The sequence below is a fragment of the Oncorhynchus tshawytscha genome, linkage group LG10 (genome assembly GCF_018296145.1).
Source record: "Oncorhynchus tshawytscha isolate Ot180627B linkage group LG10, Otsh_v2.0, whole genome shotgun sequence".
Lineage (NCBI taxonomy): Eukaryota > Metazoa > Chordata > Actinopteri > Salmoniformes > Salmonidae > Oncorhynchus > Oncorhynchus tshawytscha.
In genome coordinates this window covers 21,726,477-21,746,166 of record NC_056438.1, presented here as the reverse complement: position 1 = coordinate 21,746,166, position 19,690 = coordinate 21,726,477, and the positions used below count along the sequence as shown (strand labels likewise).

At 45.3% G+C, this 19,690-nt stretch overlaps 1 protein-coding gene across 1 annotated transcript; it reads right to left on the bottom strand.

Annotated features, from left to right (window-relative positions):
- Window positions 1–4,215: 4,215 nt before the first annotated feature.
- LOC112259942 (ephexin-1) lies at window positions 4,216–17,230 on the bottom strand. Its single transcript, XM_042328327.1, has 16 exons — window positions 17,003–17,230; window positions 14,559–15,091; window positions 10,920–11,690; window positions 10,756–10,810; window positions 10,375–10,427; window positions 9,880–10,160; window positions 8,975–9,135; window positions 8,587–8,739; window positions 8,171–8,300; window positions 7,928–8,002; window positions 7,365–7,457; window positions 7,009–7,163; window positions 6,641–6,808; window positions 5,717–5,802; window positions 5,414–5,518; window positions 4,216–5,121 (listed from the first exon to the last, which is right to left on the bottom strand). The coding sequence occupies exons 2-16, from the start codon at window positions 14,986–14,988 to the stop codon at window positions 4,952–4,954; spliced, it is 2,886 nt and encodes a 961-aa protein (XP_042184261.1). The 5' UTR covers window positions 14,989–15,091; window positions 17,003–17,230; the 3' UTR covers window positions 4,216–4,951.
- Window positions 17,231–19,690: the final 2,460 nt, after the last annotated feature.

The following is a 19,690-nucleotide window of genomic DNA, read 5'->3' as shown; positions in this document are numbered from 1 at the left end:
AGGAATCCATAGCCGCAGGCAGAACAGTTGAAACTGGAGCAGCAGCATGGCCAGGTGGACTGGGGACAGCAAGGAGTCCTCATGCCAGGTAGTCCTGGGGCATGGTCCTACGAGAGAGAGAATTAGAGAGAGCATACTTAAATTCACACAGGACACAGGATAAGACAGGAGAAGTACTCCAGATATAACAAACTGACCCTAGCCCCCCGACACATAAACTACTGCAGCATAAATACTGGAGGCTGAGACAGGAGGGGTCAGGAGACACTGTGGCCCCATCCGATGATACCCCCAGACAGGGCCAAACAGGAAGGATATAACCCCACCCACTTTGCCAGTGTTATTTGTCACTATTAAGCATTTAACAATTTCATTGGAACATTAAACTTAAACCCTGTATGAATCATGGATCTTTAACATCTCGGAAAGTGCACTGTAAGTGTAACTATGCCTACATAACATTTCACTATGTTTCGCCTTGAAAACAGTTCTCATCGGCACACTAATCCCAAAGAATGTAGTCCTATGCCATTGCAAAATCGAATCCTTCTAACTGACATTAACCTCTTCTACCTGAAAGGGTCACTTTATAGGCCTACTGTCATTAACGTATGCTGCACATAGCTGTAGGCTAGTTGTCTAGTGATATTGTTGACCATCAGCTGATCCAGGAAAGAAAACAAATATTGATAGAAAATAATCAAGTTAAATGGTCTACTACTTCTGGGCAGGGAGAAGGCCAGTACCCACCCACACCTGAAAAACAAAGCAATGAGCACTCTGACTGACAAAAGAATGATACATCAACGGATAAATCTAATGCGTTAGAATAAAGGCATGGGGTACTTTTATCAAGGACACATGACACACACACACAAAGTGAAGATGAGGAAGTGCAAAGGAAAATCTGTGCATAAAGGAGCTCATCAGAGGCCGAAATTGCACTACTGCGTGAACAGTGCCACCACATTACAGTGCTTTAAATCTAAACTGGACATAGGTGGTCGGTCGGCGCAGTCTTTTCTTTTTCCCTCAGTGGGTCCACTGAAGCTAGTAGTTGGATATATTCCTATCTGACAAACAGAAGTCAAAGGGTTCGTCTGGGGGACACTCAGTCAGACTCTCTATAACATTGGGGTTCCACAAGGGTCAATATTACTGAACTGTATTGTCTACAGTTCATTCGGAAAGTATTCAGACCCTTTGACTTTTTCCACATTTTGTTACGTTTACAGCCCTGTTCTAAAATGTATTACATTGTTTCCTTTCCTCATCTACACACAATACCCCATAATTGCATAGCAAAAACAGGTTTTTAGAGATGTTTTCACATTTATAAAGGATAAAAGACTGAAATATAACATTGACAGGTGTATTCAGACCCTTTACTCAGTACTTTGTTGTACTTTGTTGAAGCACCTTTGGCAGCGATTACAGCCTTGAGTCTTCTTAGGTATGACGCTACAAGCTTGGCACACCTGTATTTGGGGACTTTCTCCCATTCTTCTCTGCAGATCCTCTCAAGCTCTGTCAGGTTGGACGGGGAGAGTCACTGCACAACTATTTTCAGGTCTCTCCAGAGATGTTCGATCGGGTTCAAGTCCAGGCTCTGGCTGGGCCACTCAAGGACATTCAGAGACTTGTCCCAATGCCACTCTTGCGTTGTCTTGGCTCTGTGCTTAGGGTCATTGTCTTGTTGGAAGGTGAACCTTTGCCCCAGTCTGAGGTCCTGAGTGCTCTGGAGCAGGTTGTCAACAAGGATCTCTCTCGACTTTGCTCCGTTCCTCTTTCTCTCGATTCTGACTAGTCTCCCAGTCCATGCCACTGAAAAACATCCCCACAGCATGATGCTGCCACCACCATGCTTCACCGTAGGGATGGTGCCAGGTTTCCTCCAGACGTGACACTTGGCACACATTATTCCATTTCTGTTAGTCGCATGTCTGTGGAACTTGTTCAGTTTATGTCTCAGTTGTTGAATCTTGTTATGTTCATACAAATATTTACACCTTAAGTTTGCTGAAAATAAACACAGTTGACAGTGAGAGGATGTTTCTTTTTTTTGCTGAGTTTATATATGCATGCTATGATCTGAGATATTGCCTCACATGCTGGTCACAAGCAGGAGCTACCCTTCTGAAACCAATTGAATCACTCCACAAACAAACACTTTAGAGTTTTGGTAACAAACCGAACAGTTACCACCACTGTCACATCATTCACCAACATAATTGATTTAGTCTGGATAGTTTTAAGCAGAATGTAGATGCAAGCCTTGTCTTTCAGATCCTGCATGGTCTTGCCCCTTCACCTCTATGCCGGCATATCATGCTGAAGGAAAGCACTTCCGAGATAACAAGGGCAGTAACTAGAGGTGACTGCGTTGTCCCTTTCCGACACCGTAAACTCAGTCAATCGATCTTCTCTGTTAGAGCTATAATATACTTGAATACACTGCCCATGGACTTGAGAAACTGCACTGATTATTGCACTTTTAAATTGAAATTGAAAACATTGCTCAAATCTATCCAAACCTGTACACCTGAGTTATCTGTGGTTCCTCATATGTAAGACGACAGTTGATGATATTGTTGTTGTTGTTAGAATTATATGTTAATGGATGTATTTGTATTTAGTATTTTCTCGTGTGAGTATTTGTAGTGTGACTGTGTAATTGCCCTTAACTGCCCTGGGACTACGGGTGCCAATTAGCTTTTGGCTAACCCTGGCACATTTTATATGGATGTTTCATTATTGTAATATGAATGTGCATGAATAAAATAAAAACACAAATAAATGGTTTAAACCATGACAGAGGTGGGATGAATGTTTGATATGGAAGCTTTTATTTTTATATTTAACACTGTAAAACATATTCACCACTACATTTTAAACAAACAGGAGAATGGTGAAATTAGCATTATTTAGAGACCTCCCTCTCCAAGTTTGACTTCTGTTGCATTTAGGGGAGCTAATGTCTCATTTAGGGGAGCTAATGTCTCATTTAGGGGAGCTAATGTCTCATTTAGGGGAGCTGAGACCCCCCCACACACACACACACTGTAATTTACACCCTGGTAGTTGGTATTCAGGTTTACCTAATGCAGGAGAGTAAAGTGCTCTACAGGTGTGTGTCTACCTTGCACACACTGAATATGTTAAATGGGGGTGGCAGGTAGCCTGGCGGGTAGGAGCGTTGGGCCAGTCACAAAAAGGTTGCTGGGCCAACTTCAACCAGTAAAATGTTTCTTTGGCTATATTTTTTTGCTACAGCCTATAACAATGAGCGTTAGCATTCTAGCTAACAACCGCTGCATCCAAAATAGTTATTTTGCAAAGCTCACAAACAAATATAACCCTAGCTACTGTTCAAGCAAGAATCAGAACATCATTGTAAGCATATGAGAACTTATATTTTGTTTAGAAGTAGTAAAACCTTAAATCTAGGCTATGTTGAATGAGCGCAGATGGTGAAGGCTTTCTTACTGCCGCCAAGAGTCGCGTGCATCCGGGGGGGAAAAGGGTCTATATGATCCACTAATGCCACCCTCAGGAACAACTACATGGACATAACAGAGGAAAGAATGGTAAATGGAATGGAAGGACTCAATAGGCTACAAATTGAAGGAAACGAACACTAAAGTGACAGATATAAATGTATGTACAGACGGGTGTCTCCCGATAGTGGCTAATATTTAACATGATACAAATTGTCAAATAAAACAGAGAAAAGCCCTGGCATTACCACAGAGTTTACACCTATGAGGCCTGCTGTAGAATTAACACACATATGGTATCATAATACTAGAGTAGGACTCAACTAGATGTTTCGGCTCTATGTTACCGATATTGCGACTCTACCGTCTAATGACGGTCAAATGTATTCAACCCTGTAGTGATTACGAAACCGCAGCAGTAGGGCGCACGCACACACACACACACACACACACACACACACACACACACACACACACACACACACACACACACACACACATCTGTAAACAAAAATAGGTGTAGTTATGTCTGAGGGAAAATACTGTACCGGTTCTCCTAGTCTGCCCGTATCTCAGGTATGTTGGTGTTAACTGGAGTATGTGACTGACTGTGATTGGGAGCATTATGGGCTGTCAATGCATTCCTGTGATGACTACTGTAGGTTAATCATTGTCTGTTGGCAGTGTGTTACATAATGAATACATTTTTAGCCACCAACCTGATGATATATGTCGTTTTTTATTGTCACATACACCAGATAGGTTCAGTGAAATGTGTTTTACAAGGTTAGCCATAGTAGTACGATGCCCCTGGAGCAAATTAGGGTTAAGTGGCACGCTCAAGGGCACATTGAAAGACTTTCTCCTTGTTGGCTCGGGTATTCGATCCAGTGACTTTTCAGTTACTGGCCCAATGCTCTAACCACTAGGCTACCTGCTGCCATGGTATACCTGACTCAGATATTGTCGCAGGGGCACTTTTCAATTGGGGCTTACCTTTGGCAGTGTGGGGTTAGGTGCAAGTTCAAACACACACAAACACACACACACACACACACACACACATACTCTCTCTCTCTCAACATTAAGCAAACTTTACAGGGATAAGTATACTAGGTTCAGAAGAAGTTTCTCATCCTTTTCCTCCTGTAAGACTACATATAATTTCCTGGTTCTTAAAAGTTCCCTAAAGAAACCCTATCCCATAACTTCACCAAATGACTAATTTGAACAAAACAAAACATGCCAATCAAACAATTTGATAAGATAGAGCTCCTCCAAATGCTCCTTATGTCTCCAGCTAAGAGTTCTTCAGGGGAGTATGCATAGCAAGCACTGGTTCACTCTCCCCTATCCAGTTTAATATTCCAGCAACGTTCTAGTGACGTTATGTAAACGTTCGACTGACATTCTGCGGAGTGTCTGTCGATGTTCTCCTGATGTTCCCGTCAACATTACGGGGTAGTCTTGGTCATGTTGTTGGTGACAATGCTGGCGGCCTGAATGACCCGATAGCGTTCTCGAAGGTTCCGCCGCCTCACATGCTCGTTGGTGATCTCTACAGCGTTCCCCACAGGAAACCAACCCTTCTGTCCGTTGGAGAGACGGATCCCCTCATACCAACCTAGAGGGAGGGGAGGAAGAGGGAGCGAGGAGATAGGATGTTTACATATAAATCATGCAAAATAACCAACATCACAAATCAATAAACTGCTAGCAGGTACAGGGTTGAATTAGAATTGTCGGGATAAAGATGTACAAAGAGGGGGGTTGAGGGAAAGATGAGAGTTTAATGTATTACTGTGTTATCATTTTATCAAGTAAAACATTATTTTTTTCTGGTTTGTAAAATATAGTGCTACCCAGTATCCTAAACCAACCACGGGTCGGGACATTCGTTTCCTGCCGGGTCTTACCCTCGTTCGTCTTGCGCACCACGTTGATGATCTCAGTGGCTTCTAGGTTGAGCTCATCAGCCTGCTGAGCAACATACTGCTCCACACACTGCACCTGAGGACAGTCTGAGGACAGAGACAAGACTAAATATCAACAAACCGAACAATTATAAACCACAAGTGCAAATAGCACAAAGTGTGTCCATGTAAGGTAAACTGAGGATAGATGTCAGTGTTGATGGTTGAATTTAGCCCAGTCACTACAAGCTGCCTTACTGCAGCTAATTATAGGTTGTGTGTCACCAAGCTAAACCAGTCGCTCACCCCAGTCCTCATAGACAACCTCCTCCTTGTCCCCATCAGGTTTCATGGGGTCAGGGAACGCTGCTATCCACCGGTGCAGGTCAGACCTGAGAAGAATGGATGAGGGGAAAAGAAAGGCAAGAAGAGAGAAGGAGAGAGAATGGACATGTGAAACAGACCATAGACACACACACACACACACACACACACACACACACACACACACACACACACACACACACACACACACAAATACCACACCTGTAAACAAAAATAGGTGTAGTTATGTCTGAGGGAAAATACTGTACCGGTTCTCCTAGTCTGCCCGTATCTCAGGTATGTTGGTGTTAACTGGAGTATGTGACTGACTGTGTTTGTGAGCATTATGGGCTGTCAATGCATTCCTGTGATGACTACTGTAGGTTAATCATTGTCTGTTGGCAGTGTGTTACATAATGAAGACATTTTTAGCCACCAACCTGATGATATATGTAGTTTTTTTATTGTCACATACACCAGATAGGTTCAGTGAAATGTGTTTTACAAGGTTAGCCATAGTAGTACGATGCCCCTGGAGCAAATTAGGGTTAAGTGGCACGCTCAAGGGCACATTGAAAGACTTTCTCCTTGTTGGCTCGGGTATTCGATCCAGTGACATTTCAGTTACTGGCCCAATGCTCTAACCACTAGGCTACCTGCTGCCATGGTATACCTGACTCACATATGCTCTTTCACTTCCTCTCGCGCTTTCTACCTCTTCTTCTGTCGCTTTCTGTCTCTCTTCAACATCTCTACGGAACCTCTCTCTGCCTTTCTGTACTGTTTCTCTCTCATTACGGGGTATTATGGTTTTATGGTTTTATTATTTACACATGGTTTTATTTCTCTCTCTCTCACACACACACACACATACACACACACACACACACACTGTGAACTACTCACTGTGAAGGGGCCTTCATCAGTCTCTCCATCATGCGTCCCTGGTGGTTCTCCAGTAGAGTCAGACAGAAGCAGTGTTCATAGCTAGGGTTGGAGACCTGGTCGTCTCCTATTGGCTGAACCTGGACCAGGGTGCGGTGGGCGTGGTCCAACACCACGAAACGCTCTGAACTAACAGGGATGAGAGGAGGAACCAAACACATTGAAGGCAGTCTAGGATGAGTCCTAGAATGTATGAATTTAGAGCCATCCTCTACTCTAGCACAACATTTGCTTATAAATTATTTGTGAATCATTAATGAGGGATAAAGGCCTTAGGAAGGTTTATAAAGGCTTCATAAAGCCTTATGAACACCATATGGGGGACTCACCCCTTCTTGGTGGCGATGATGAGCAGGTCGTTGAAGAGGAAGAGGTAGACGGGGGTGAACTTGTGACCCAGGTTGAAAAGGGTACTCCCTTTGGCCATCTCCTGTAACTCCCCACGCTTCTCCAAGACACGGGTTTGGGAAATGATGGGGATGGCCTGATAGAGAGGGAGGGAGAGAGAGGTGGGGAGGATAGATGGAGAGAGAGAGGTGGAGAAAGAGAGAGGGAGAAGGGGGATAGATTGAGAGAGGGGGGTAGAAAGAGAGAGAGAGAGAAATGTATAAGAATCAAGCTGAAAGGGATAGGGTTCTAGTGTATTTGGGTGGTGAATTAACTGACTGACTGATTAATTGATTACCTTGAGCTTGTCAAACTCCAGCGTCTTGGAGAGGTGGATCAGCTCTTCCACCTGTTTCATCTTTCCCACCTGGGTGTTGCACTCCTCTATGATCTGAGACAGAGGGATAGAAAGAGGAAGACAGAGAGAGACAAAAACAAAGAGAAATTGTGTGAGAAAAAGAACAAGAGACGGAATGAAAGAGACCTCTTGGCAGCTCCTCCACATTTCCTTTCACACAGGCATGTGGAACAATCCACATAACCCTTCTCTCATGTCATGAAAATCCATGTTCCTCTATTTCACAAGTGTATCACGTTCATCTCTTTTTCAGGAGGTTCCCGCTCTACTTTAATAACATTAGCTGGTACTCCAGTGTCAGACAGTCTTCATCTCTCTCAACCTGTACTTGGTCATATTGTCTGCGGTGACACAATAGGACATCAATCCCACACGAAAGACCAGGGGACTGGCGTCATTGTTCCATAATTCCAGACTGGTGTGGACCACTGCTCTAGAATGGAACAGTCAGAATGTCTGTGGACGGGCAGACGGATGGGTGGAAAGACGAAAGGTGCGGTTACCTTAGAAACAGAGTCCAAGGCGTTGGAGGCAGTCTGCTCTTCTTTCGTCCCCGAATGTGTTCTCTTCAGGATGTTCTGATAAACAACAACCACAAGCCATGTTGTACAAGACAAACAAACAAAAAAGACAAACAAAAAAAAGTATAAAATCATAAGGTTTATCGCTTTTCCCTACGATCACACTCCGTTGTAGTCCACATCACAGCGGCCCACAACATCTACAGTTACCATGATGCCCCTCACCTCGATGAGTATCTTGATGCGTGTGATTCGCTGGAAGGGCAGCAGCAGGAAGGACATGAATGGCAGCCTCTGGCACTGAGGAGACTCCTGCAGACGGGTGATGACCGTGGCAAAGTCCACATTGGTTTTCCTGTGGGGACAAACACATCATTCAGGACCCCCTCCTCTGGTTGAATCAATTGTCAGACCAAGAGGCCTCTGAGTAGGTTTGCAGAATTCTGGTAACTTTCTGAAAATTCCAAAGTTTTCCAAAAATTCCAGTTGGAAGATTCCTGGAATCAGGATGGAGTAAGCAGAAAAAAAAGAAAATCTGGGAATCCTCCAACAGGGATTTCAGGAAAATCTGGGAATTCTGGGTGAAATTGCCAACATTTTGCAACCCTACCTGTTAGACCCAGTAATGAAGCCAGTCTTACATGAGGGAGGTGTAAGTCTTATCCTGGTAGATTTGGTTGCGGACGTAGTCGATGTAGACCGGGAAGTTGTGCTGAGCATGGAAATGGATGATGTCACAGATGTCGGAGAACACCAGACTCTCTTCCTTACGGTTCTCTAGGGCCATCAGAAAACTAATGGGGGGGAAGATTTACAAAGGTCAAAGGTTATTTTTGATTTCCATTAAGGGGTTTATTAACACAACGAAACAGTGAGGGAGGAACATTTTTATTTATATTAAAGTTGGGCTACAACAAAACCCTCCACATGCTGCTGATTCAAGTCATCACTCCTTCCTTACTCTGACTCCCCACTGTTTTAGCCAAGTACCACTCTCTAGCCATCCCTCCATTCCTCCATCTCTCTCACCTCTTGCTGACCTCCAGGACTCGCAGGACATTGGAGAAGAGAGTCTTCCTGTCCCGGATGATCAGCACCTCCTCCAGCTCCCGGGATTCCAGGAAGTGTTCATTGAGAACGCGTAGGGAACGCACGTACGACGCTTCCGATGTCAACACCTCAAACATACTCTGAGGGGAGAGAGACAATGGGATGGTGAACTTCTAATTCATACAGTACAATCAGCCCATCACTGAAATATCCCAAGACATACAATATGGGCTGATTAATATGGCCACATTTCTGTACTGAATTTTCAATTGATGGTAACTGCAGACATTCAGTCCATTAAGGTGAAATTCAGTCAACTAAAATATCAATAATTCACTTTACTTGATGACTGAAAAACCCAAGTATGGATAACTGTATATGTGGAATGTGTCTGAAAGTGGGCAGGGCAAAATAAATGGGTGGATCATCAGCAAATGGTGTAACTGATTGGTTAGATGGTTTTGATTAAGCTGTGTTGTTTTTCGTTTCTTAACGCATTTTCATTGTTCAGTTCCTGTGTGGTGATACTGGTGCTTTTTCAGGATTGATGGTTTGTTTTTACGTAGCAGGTTACGAGAACTAACGTAGCAGGTTAGGAGAATTAAAGTAGCAGGTTAAGGTAACAGCTTAGGAGAATGAGGTTAAGGTTAGGAAAAGGGTTAGGGTTGGGCTTAGCTAAAATGCTCTCACAGTTGCAGGCACGCAAAACTGCCCTGAGTGGCAACAAATGTGGCAAATTAGTTGCTTGCTTTTTATATACCCACTTCTGTTGATACGCCTGTTTATGTTGACACACCCATGTTCTGGCAGCCATGCCGTTAACCGTGAAAAGCTGAGCCATAAATTGCATTTGCTTCTCTATTCTCATCCCCCCCCCGACTCACCTCCTGGTACTTGCACTGTGCAGGGCTGAGGGTCTCCAGCACCCCACTTTTCCGTACTTCTGGTAGGTCCTGCCACAGGGTGCTCTGGCCCAGGGTGGGCAACGGAATAGTGGCACTGGGTGCCCCATTGCCATTGCCCACCGCCCCCACGCCCACTCCACCCCGGCGTGCATTCCAGTCCATGTGGTAGTCAGCGCTGGCCTTGCTGGTGTTGCGGCACACCGTCTGGCGCCGGATCTCCTTGTGGATGACGGTAGCACGGTACGTCTGGTACAGAGGCACTGAGGGGTCAAAGGGCAAAGGTCAAACACTAAAAAGGATGAGGTTTAAATATGTGTGGTATTACTCTATGGGTGACCCTCAAACAATGATGATGGACCAAGAATGTTCTGTTCCTTTGGTCTAATGTTACACCTATAGTTCTGTAAGCTGATTCATGCATGACTGATATTTTGGGTGCTTTTTGGTTGTGTCAGGGGTGTCAGGTAACCTTACCATCCAGCTGTCTGGACTCCCAGGCAATAAAGCATCCTCTCCTGAGAGGGGCACTGGGAAGAAGAAGAGCAGGGTGTTATATAACTGACTGAGCTGGACAATGAATGAGTGAAAAATAGGTCTGGTTCTAACACTTTAAACATGCTTCCTTCCTTCCTCCCCTCCTTTCGGTAATCACTGATAAGTGATTGGACAAGTGAAACCCTATCACTGACACCAATCCAACCCTCTCTGATCTGTGGTCACTTACAGGAAGGAAGGAAGATTTTCAGCAGGGCCAAAACGAGACATGGGAGATGAGAGTACAACAGGAAATATGGAGGTCATCAGAAGAGACATAAGAGGAAGAAATAGAATAACCTCGGGGATGAGTGAGCTCACCTGTCTTCTTCTGTGTCCTTCTCCTCTCCTTCAGCGCTTCCATCCTCCTCGTGTTCTAGAGGGAGACACAAAAGCATGAACAATATACCTTTTTCTATTGTATGACCTCTCACTACAAAGGATGTCAGAAAACAGGTATATTGTGTGTTGACTTTTACAGTGACCTTTTATAGCTTGCTTGACGGAATGGACGGAGATGCCTGTCTTGGGGGGCTGAGGTGGGGGGACTCTGTTGCCCGCCCGGTGGAGTACTATGGGACTGGCGGAAGGATTGGGGGGTGAGGGGCGCAGGGAGCGCCATTCCTCCGCGGTGGGCTGGGGCAAGGCGATACCCCCCCTGGGAATGGGCATGAGGTTGTGGCCGGGTGTTTTGGACTTGTCCTGGGCGAGAGATACCCGAGGTGGGATAGCCACGGAGGCATCCTCAGTAGTCTGGGTTTGGGATGGGTCCGAATCGGACTGGACCGAAGTGTTGTCCTCCGAGTTGCTGGAGGACAGTTTTGACCAATGGACAGGTTTCTGAACCTTGATAAGGGGAATGTCCAGTTCTTGACAGATCTTTCTAGGTGTTGGATCCACCATTAGTAGAGTAGTTTCATATATAGACTCTTCCTCCTCCTCTATGGAACCTTTAAAATGGCTTGGGAAAGATTGGGTCTGTTTAGGGGGGGTGGGGGGGCATTTTATGGCCAAGGAGGTCCCCTCTCCTCCACTCTCTTCCTCCTCCCTTTCCAGCTTAACCTCCTCCTCCTTTTCATCTTCTTTCTCTTCCTCATCGATGGGCACCCATACCAGCTTCATGCCGGGCATGTGGACGTGGCAAACACAGCTGCATTCCCAGTCAAAGCATGGGTTAAGGGGCGTGTCTGAACCGTGCTCCGCCTCTGCTTCCACTCCTCCAATCAGCTGTCGCTCTACCTCCTTTCCGCCAGGTGCTGATGGGAGAGGGAAGGACACATATCACTAAATTAGCATTAACAGAACATCACTTTTTACATCCACTGCCACGTGTTTGCTTAGATATTTGCAGTAATGGGAAATTAGCAAAGCATCAGAAATAATAATTTTTGTTTTGTTTGGCTTTATTGTTAAAAGGAACCCCAAGAACTAGGGATCACTTTCTCTGTTGACCCTTGAACCTTGGCAGACTTAAACCCTTTATGGCGTTCACTGATCACTGTGAATGTGTTGCTTCCTGCCTAGAATGTTCCTACATCTGAATTATATGATAGCAGGGCATATCCCTTTCACTGTGTGCGTGTGTGTGTGTGTGTGTGTGTGTGTGTGTGTGTGCGTGCGCCTGTGTGTGTGTGTGTGTGCCTGTGTGTGTGTGTGTGTGTGTGCTGCCTGTGTGTGTGTGTGTGTGTGTGTGTGTGTGTGTGCGTGTGTGTGTGTGTGTGCGTGCCTGTGTGCGTGCGTGTGTGTGCGTGCCTGTGTGTGTGTGTGTGTGCGTGTGTGTGTGTGTGTGCGTGCCTGTGTGTGTGTGCGTGTGTGTGTGTGTGTGCCTGTGTGTGTGTGTGTGTGTGCGTGCCTGTGTGTGTGTGTGTGTGTGCGTGTTTGTGTGCGTGTGTGTGTGTGTGCTCTTTCTGTGTCCTGATTGTGTGTGTGCGTGCGTGTGCGTGTGCGCGCGTGTGTGTGTGTGCGTGTGTGTGTGTGCGTGCGTGTGCGTGTGTACCTCAGTTCTCTAGGGAAAGGTACCAAAAGGAAACACCACCCCGACATTTTATATTTGTTTCATTAGTCCATTGTTGACATAGTCCCACAAGTTTTCAAGATATGTACATATCAAAATACAGAAATCATCCCCGTATGGTGTATTTTGCATCATATGCAGCATCATACAGTGATGATTTCCGTATTTTGAAAGCTACATATCTTGAAAAATTGAGTGCTGACAAGCCAAACATTTTGGGACTATATCAACAATGAACTAATGAAACAAATACCAAAAGAGTTTCCCTTTAAGCCTTAGGCCTCACAAAAAGAGTGCATCTTAACAGAAGAGAGTGAATAAAGGGAGTCTCCAGTGCCTGAACAGTAAAGATTGACGTGGTAGAAGCAGTCTGATGACCGTGTCATAGCATAGTTAAGAGATGAGTGAAATTATGTCACTTGGTCCTGTCTGGCTCAGGTGGTAGAGCATAGTGCTTCCACCTCCAGGGTTGTGGGTTTGATTCCCAGGGCCACCCATACGTAAAATGTATGTATGCGTGCATGACTAAGTTGCATTGGATAACAGTGTCTGCTAAATGGCATATATTATTACTTGGGAATGTGTGCGTTTTGGTTTACTAGCTTTGAGGGGACCTGAAGTCCTCACAAGGATAGTAAAGCAAGAACAAGTGGGAACATTTCGCCGGTCCCCACAAGGAAAAAGTATATTTTAGAAGTTAGGGTTACAATTAGGGTTAAGTTTAGGCGTTTGGGGTTAAGGTTAGGGATTATGGAAAATAGGATTTTGAATGGGAATCAATTATTTGGTCCCCACAACGATAGAAAACCGATGTGTGTGTTTGTTGTCTTAGCCAAATTAACATCATTCTTATTTTCATAATACACAGTTCTGCAGTTCTGTTGTCAGAAATGCTATCAGCTCCTTATTTTCTTTCCCTCTGCAACAGTAGAAACAGTGAGACCCTCAAGGCCTTTAAGCAGTGCAGTCTTAGACAGGGAGCCTCTGGCCCTCTCCTTGTCTTTCCTCTCGCGCTCTGTCCTCTTCTTCTGTCGCTTTCTGCCTCTCTTCCACGTCTCTATGTAACCTCTCTCTGCCTCTCTTCCACGTCTCTATGTAACCTCTCTCTGCCTCTCTTCCACGTCTCTAGCCTCTGGCCCTCTCCCTGTCTTTCCCTCTCTTCGACGCCTCTCTTCGCTCTGTCCTCTTCTTCTCTTCGTCTCTATGTAACCTCTCTCTGCCTCTCTTCGACGTCTCTATGTAACCTCTCTCTGCCTCTCTGTACCCGTTTTTCTCTCTCTTTCTCGCGCTCTCTGTCTGGCACACACACACACACACACACACACACACACTCACTTCTCTTCCCAGAGTGTGTTGGAGTACAGCCAGTCTGTTTCAGTAGACCTGCTTTACCTATACAGAGCTGTGTTTACCTACTGTATACAGGTGCTTCTGTCTGTTAGGGTAGTCAGATCACGTGGTCTAGCCACACCCGTTTGTCTCTAGGTTAGGTGAAAACAGGTGTCCCCCTCACGGCCTCAGGGACTAGGCAACACACACGAGCAGAGATTCCGCTCTCAAAGGAACATACCGCACATACTGCACTCGCATGTGACATACGGTGACGTTTGCTGCATATGGTTGACATCAAACTGACAAAAGAAATGTGTAGAGGTACATGAAACCTGTCAATGATTGTTCCATTCAAATTCCAAACATGTTGTTTTGTTAACCTGCCACCCCCAGGTCTCACCCCCTGGTCTCACCCCCTGGTCTCACCCCCTGGTCTCACCCCCTGGTCTCACCCCCTGGTCTCACCCCCTGGTCTAGCTGGTGGGGTTGGGCTGGGAGTGTTGTTCATGCTTTCGGAGGATATGTTATGAAAGTGATTATGTCACGTGTTACTGTGTTGCTTGACAACACTTGATTAATGAACAAGCATGGGATAGCTAATTTGGGAAAAATACAGTTCATTTTGTAGCTCTCTCTCCATAATGCTTGCCTTGTAGAAATATAGGCTACATTGGTAATGCTAACAAATTATCAGTCTCTATCATAACATATTTTTGTGAGAGGACTCATACAAATGAATATTGATTAATTCATTGATTGATATACTGACTGACTCTACCTGATCGACTGACTGTGATGCCATTTCCCTCCTCTCCTCCAGGGGTCTCTCTTTTGGCCTGCCACAGGATCCGGCTCCTATTCATGGGCAGTGGAGGAGCCTGGTCTGGACCCCCAGACTGCTGGACAGAGTGCCGGGTCGGTTTGGGTTTGACTGTGGGGGCCCTCCTGGGCCCCCGGGTCCGGAGAGTTGGATTGGTGGTTAGTTTAGCATCTCCACTGGTGGTTGGTGTAGTCTCTGGGTGGCTGAACTTACTCACAATGCTGTTGACATTCCCCCCCGAATTGTGGTCTGTGCTGCCCATCTCTCCGAGCTGGGAGGGGGTGGAGGGGGCTCCATTGGAGGAAGGGGTTTTTCTAGAGATGGGGGGCCGGGGTTTGGCCTCTGGTCTGGGGGGTAAGGGGGACGTGAAGTGTTCCGGGAAAGACATGTTGAGGGGTTTAGACTGGTCTGTATTTTTGGGGGTATTCCAATCTGAGCCCTGACCTATCAGAGGTCAAGTCAAGAGGTCAGTTTGGGCATGTCATTTTCACCTGAAGAGGAAAGAGAGAGAGAAAGTCTGAATACAGCCGATCTGAATGATGGCAGTCTGACAGAGTTTCTCATTATTAGTGTCATTATACTGTTTTATTTTGTTCTCAGGTACGATATCAAATCAGGTCAACGTTTATTTTGTAGCAGTTTATCGGATGTTATAGCGGGTGCAGTGAAATGCTTGTGTTACGAGCTTCTAATGGTGTGGTAAACATGTCAAACAATTACACAGATAATGTTCCAAAGCTAGAAACAAGAAACATGATGTGCGGCAAGACAACCATTGTATGAATTCATTATGACAGCAATACAACTTTTCATACACACAGAGCGTCATTCTGCAATTATGTCCTCTAATAGTCTTCCTCTAATCCTCTAATAAGTCTTTCTCTGTAGCTGCAGAAGAGATCCTCAAGTGAAAGAAAGGAATGAAGACTTGGACTCGAAAGAGGCACACCTTCCAGAGACATTCACAACAGGTTGAATTCCAGAAAATTCTATACCTACCACACCCATAGGATTGAGCAATAACTATCACTCTGAAAAAGCAGCTGAGGAATGATGATAAAGCTATAGGACAGCTTGACATTATAAAATGCAAAAGGAGGCAGCATTGTCACGATTGTAGGGATTCGTATATCTTGCTTCCCTTGGCGGCAGGCAGCCTCGTTGTTAAGAGCGCCCTGCCAGTACTGATCGGTTGCTGGTTTGAATCCCATAGCCAGCATGGTGGAACAATCTGCTGTTCTGCCCAAGAACAGCTGCTTACTTGTTGATCAGTTTCAGGACTGGCCCAGACTTGCAGTTATTATCCTACAGGTGTGTGTGTGTGTGTGTGTGTGTGTGTGTGTGAGCGTGCGTGCGAGCGTGCGAGCTAGATAGAGCAACCCAGCAAATTCAGTGAGTGACATACCCCCCTAGGTATCAATAGTTGATGACCACACCTCCTATACACACAGTATACTAATACTCTGTCTACAGCCTAAACTGCTAATATGAGTTACAGTAGTTCAACACAGTTTTATCTTGCAAGTATGCCACCTTGAACTTGAACAATTTTACAGTTTTCAACTCTCTGACAACAGAGGTTACATAAGTAGGTTTAACGATAGGCAACTCAACAATAAAATATCCTGAATGCCGGAGTCCATTCACCCATCGAAATCATGATCTGGAAATACCTGACTACGCTGCTCAGATTACTGCACCAATGAGCTTTTTTTTTTAAACCTCCTGCTTTGGGCTGGATGTGTAAATGTGTAGTTCATACATGTATAATCTATGAGCAGAATTCCTGTTTTACCTCAATTAGCCACAGAATCCCTAGTTTGAAACCACCTATTTTTCTACATGTTCCTCCATGTGAGCCAGCCCCCTAGCAATTTGAGAGAGAGAGAGAGAGAGAGAGAAAATCGGATGAGATTGGGACATTTCTGTACTGTTTTGGAATGGATCATGTGGTCATGTGCTTTGGCCAGTAAAAACACATCACAGTTCCATGCATTAATGCACTCTGAACCTAGCTCGACCACAAGTAGTACGTTACAGTAAGAACCCCTTTGCAGCAGTGAGACATGACTTGTTACATTCACTACATTCATACTAAACAGCGGACGGGATTTATACAACCGTTTTGGTTTCCGACATTCTATAAAAATGGAAAATGATGTCATGAACAAATTATGAATTTCATTGAGACCAAAACTGCAAAGCCTCGGTTTTTATTCAGCATATCCTTCCGATGAGTTAGCCACAGATGTTGCAATATTCAACCATAGCAATGATTTATCATCAGCCTGTGTAGTAAAGCTTCTCTTTTTAAGGAGGTTATTGCTTTGCTCTCTGTAACTTCAGAAATGAGATCAGTTGAGAATTGAGATCATACATTTGTAAAGATTCCAATGGCTCACCTGTACGCATGGTTGGGAGTCAATTCCAGTCCGTTTGAGGTATTAATCGAGTTGTCCATCATTCTCTATAAAGACATCAAATCCATTCAGGAAATATCTATATCGGCAACTACAACATCCTAAATCCTGAGATTGTGTTGCAGATGGAGGGTGTTTTGCCTTTAACAGTTTCAACAATGCTGTGTCCTCAGTTTTTGTCTCTGACTTAGTCTTTCTGTTGAAGATTTTTGTCAAAAACAGCACTGGCTAGTCAGACAGGTTTGTGACGTGGTGGGGCTGTTTTACTTGTATGAACAGTCACTCAGCCTTGTACAAGAGAATGGGGGTCAATCCATTTGAATTCAATCACTTTTTTTGACAGAATCCCTTTTGAATTGAAACAAGACTTTTATGTACCTGTTTGGAAGAAGTGGTCAGAAAGGTACTTTTTGGACCCGGTTGACACACAACGTGCTCTTGAATACAGGGCGTGTGGCATTTCAATCAGAAATAGAATTCACAGAATGGACCTATCCCTTCAGAACACTGCAATTGAAATGTTTTAACTTCAAATTACGACCAAATCAAATCAAATCAAATTTTATTTGTCACACACACATGGTTAGCAGATGTTAATGCGAGTGTAGCGAAATGCTTGTGCTTCTAGTTCCGACAATGCAGTAATAATCAACAAGTAATCTAACTAACAATTCCAAAACTACTGTCTTATACACAGTGTAAGGGGATAAAGAATATGTACATAAGGATATATGAATGAGTGATGGTACAGAGCAGCATAGGCAAGATACAGTAGATGGTATCGAGTACAGTATATACATATGAGATGAGTATGTAAACAAAGTGGCATAGTTAAAGTGGCTAGTGATACATGTATTACATAAGGATGCAGTCGATGATAGAGTACAGTATATACGTATGCATATGAGATGAATAATGTAGGGTAAGTAACATTATATAAGGTAGCATTGTTTAAAGTGGCTAGTGATATATTTACATCATTTCCCATCAATTCCCATTATTAAAGTGGCTGGAGTTGAGTCAGTGTCAGTGTCAGTGTGTTGGCAGCAGCCACTCAATGTTAGTGGTGGCTGTTTAACAGTCTGATGGCCTTGAGATAGAAGCTGTTTTTCAGTCTCTCGGTCCCAGCTTTGATGCACCTGTACTGACCTCGCCTTCTGGATGATAGCGGGGTGAACAGGCAGTGGCTCGGGTGGTTGATGTCCTTGATGATCTTTATGGCCTTCCTGTAACAATCGGGTGGTGTAGGTGTCCTGGAGGGCAGGTAGTTTGCCCCCGGTGATGCATTGTGCAGACCTCACTACCCTCTGGAGAGCCTTACGGTTGAGGGCGGAGCAGTTGCCGTACCAGGCGGTGATACAGCCCGCCAGGATGCTCTCGATTGTGCATCTGTAGAAGTTTGTGAGTGCTTTTGGTGACAAGCCAAATTTCTTCAGCCTCCTGAGGTTGAAGAGGCGCTGCTGCGCCTTCTTCACGATGCTGTCTGTGTGAGTGGACCAATTCAGTTTGTCTGTGATGTGTATGCCGAGGAACTTAAAACTTGCTACCCTCTCAACTACTGTTCCATCGATGTGGATAGGGGGGTGTTCCCTCTGCTGTTTCCTGAAGTCCACAATCATCTTAGTTTTGTTGACGTTGAGTGTGAGGTTATTTTCCTGACACCACACTCCGAGGGCCCTCACCTCCTCCCTGTAGGCAGTCTCGTCGTTGTTGGTAATCAAGCCTACCACTATTGTGTCGTCCGCAAACTTAATGATTGAGTTGGAGGCGTGCGTGGCCACGCAGTCGTGGGTGAACAGGGAGTACAGGAGAGGGCTCAGAACGCACCCTTGTGGGGCCCCAGTGTTGAGGATCAGCGGGGAGGAGATGTTGTTGCCTACCCTCACCACCTGGGGGCGGCCCGTCAGGAAGTCCAGTACCCAGTTGCACAGGGCGGGGTCGAGACCCAGGGTCTCGAGCTTGATGACGAGCTTGGAGGGTACTATGGTGTTGAATGCCGAGCTGTAGTCGATGAACAGCATTCTCACATAGGTATTCCTCTTGTCCAGATGGGTTAGGGCAGTGTGCAGTGTGGTTGAGATTGCATCGTCTGTAGACCTATTTGGGCGGTAAGCAAATTGGAGTGGGTCTAGGGTGTCAGGTAGGGTGGAGGTGATATGGTCCTTGACTAGTCTCTCAAAGCACTTCATGATGACGGATGTGAGTGCTACGGGCGGTAGTCGTTTAGCTCAGTTACCTTAGCTTTCTTGGGAACAGGAACAATGGTGGCCCTCTTGAAGCATGTGGGAACAGCAGACTGGTATAGGGATTGATTGAATATGTCCGTAAACACACCGGCCAGCTGGTCTGCGCATGCTCTGAGGGCGCGGCTGGGGATGCCGTCTGGGCCTGCAGCCTTGCGAGGGTTAACACGTTTAAATGTCTTACTCACCTTGGCTGCAGTGAAGGAGAGACCGCAGGTTTTCGTTGCAGGCCTTGTCAGTGGCACTGTATTGTCCTCAAAGCGGGCAAAAAAAGTTATTTAGTCTGCCTGGGAGCAAGACATCCTGGTCCGTGACTGGGCTGGATTTCTTCCTGTAGTCCGTGATTGACTATAGACCCTGCCTCATGCCTCTTGTGTCTGAGCCGTTGAATTGAGATTCTACTTTGTCTCTGTACTGACGCTTAGCT

Bases quoted from the DNA above. Each gene is read 5' to 3' on its own strand.
- LOC112259942 (XM_042328327.1), bottom strand. From the start codon at position 14,988: ATGTCTTTCCCGGAACACTTCACGTCCCCCTTACCCCCCAGACCAGAG. The intron at 9,136-9,879 runs GTGAGTCGGGGG...CTCTCCCCTCAG, and splicing joins CACAGTGCAAGTACCAGGAG to AGTATGTTTGAGGTGTTGAC. The intron at 5,122-5,413 runs GTAAGACCCGGC...CCCTCCCTCTAG, and splicing joins GGTGCGCAAGACGAACGAGG to GTTGGTATGAGGGGATCCGT.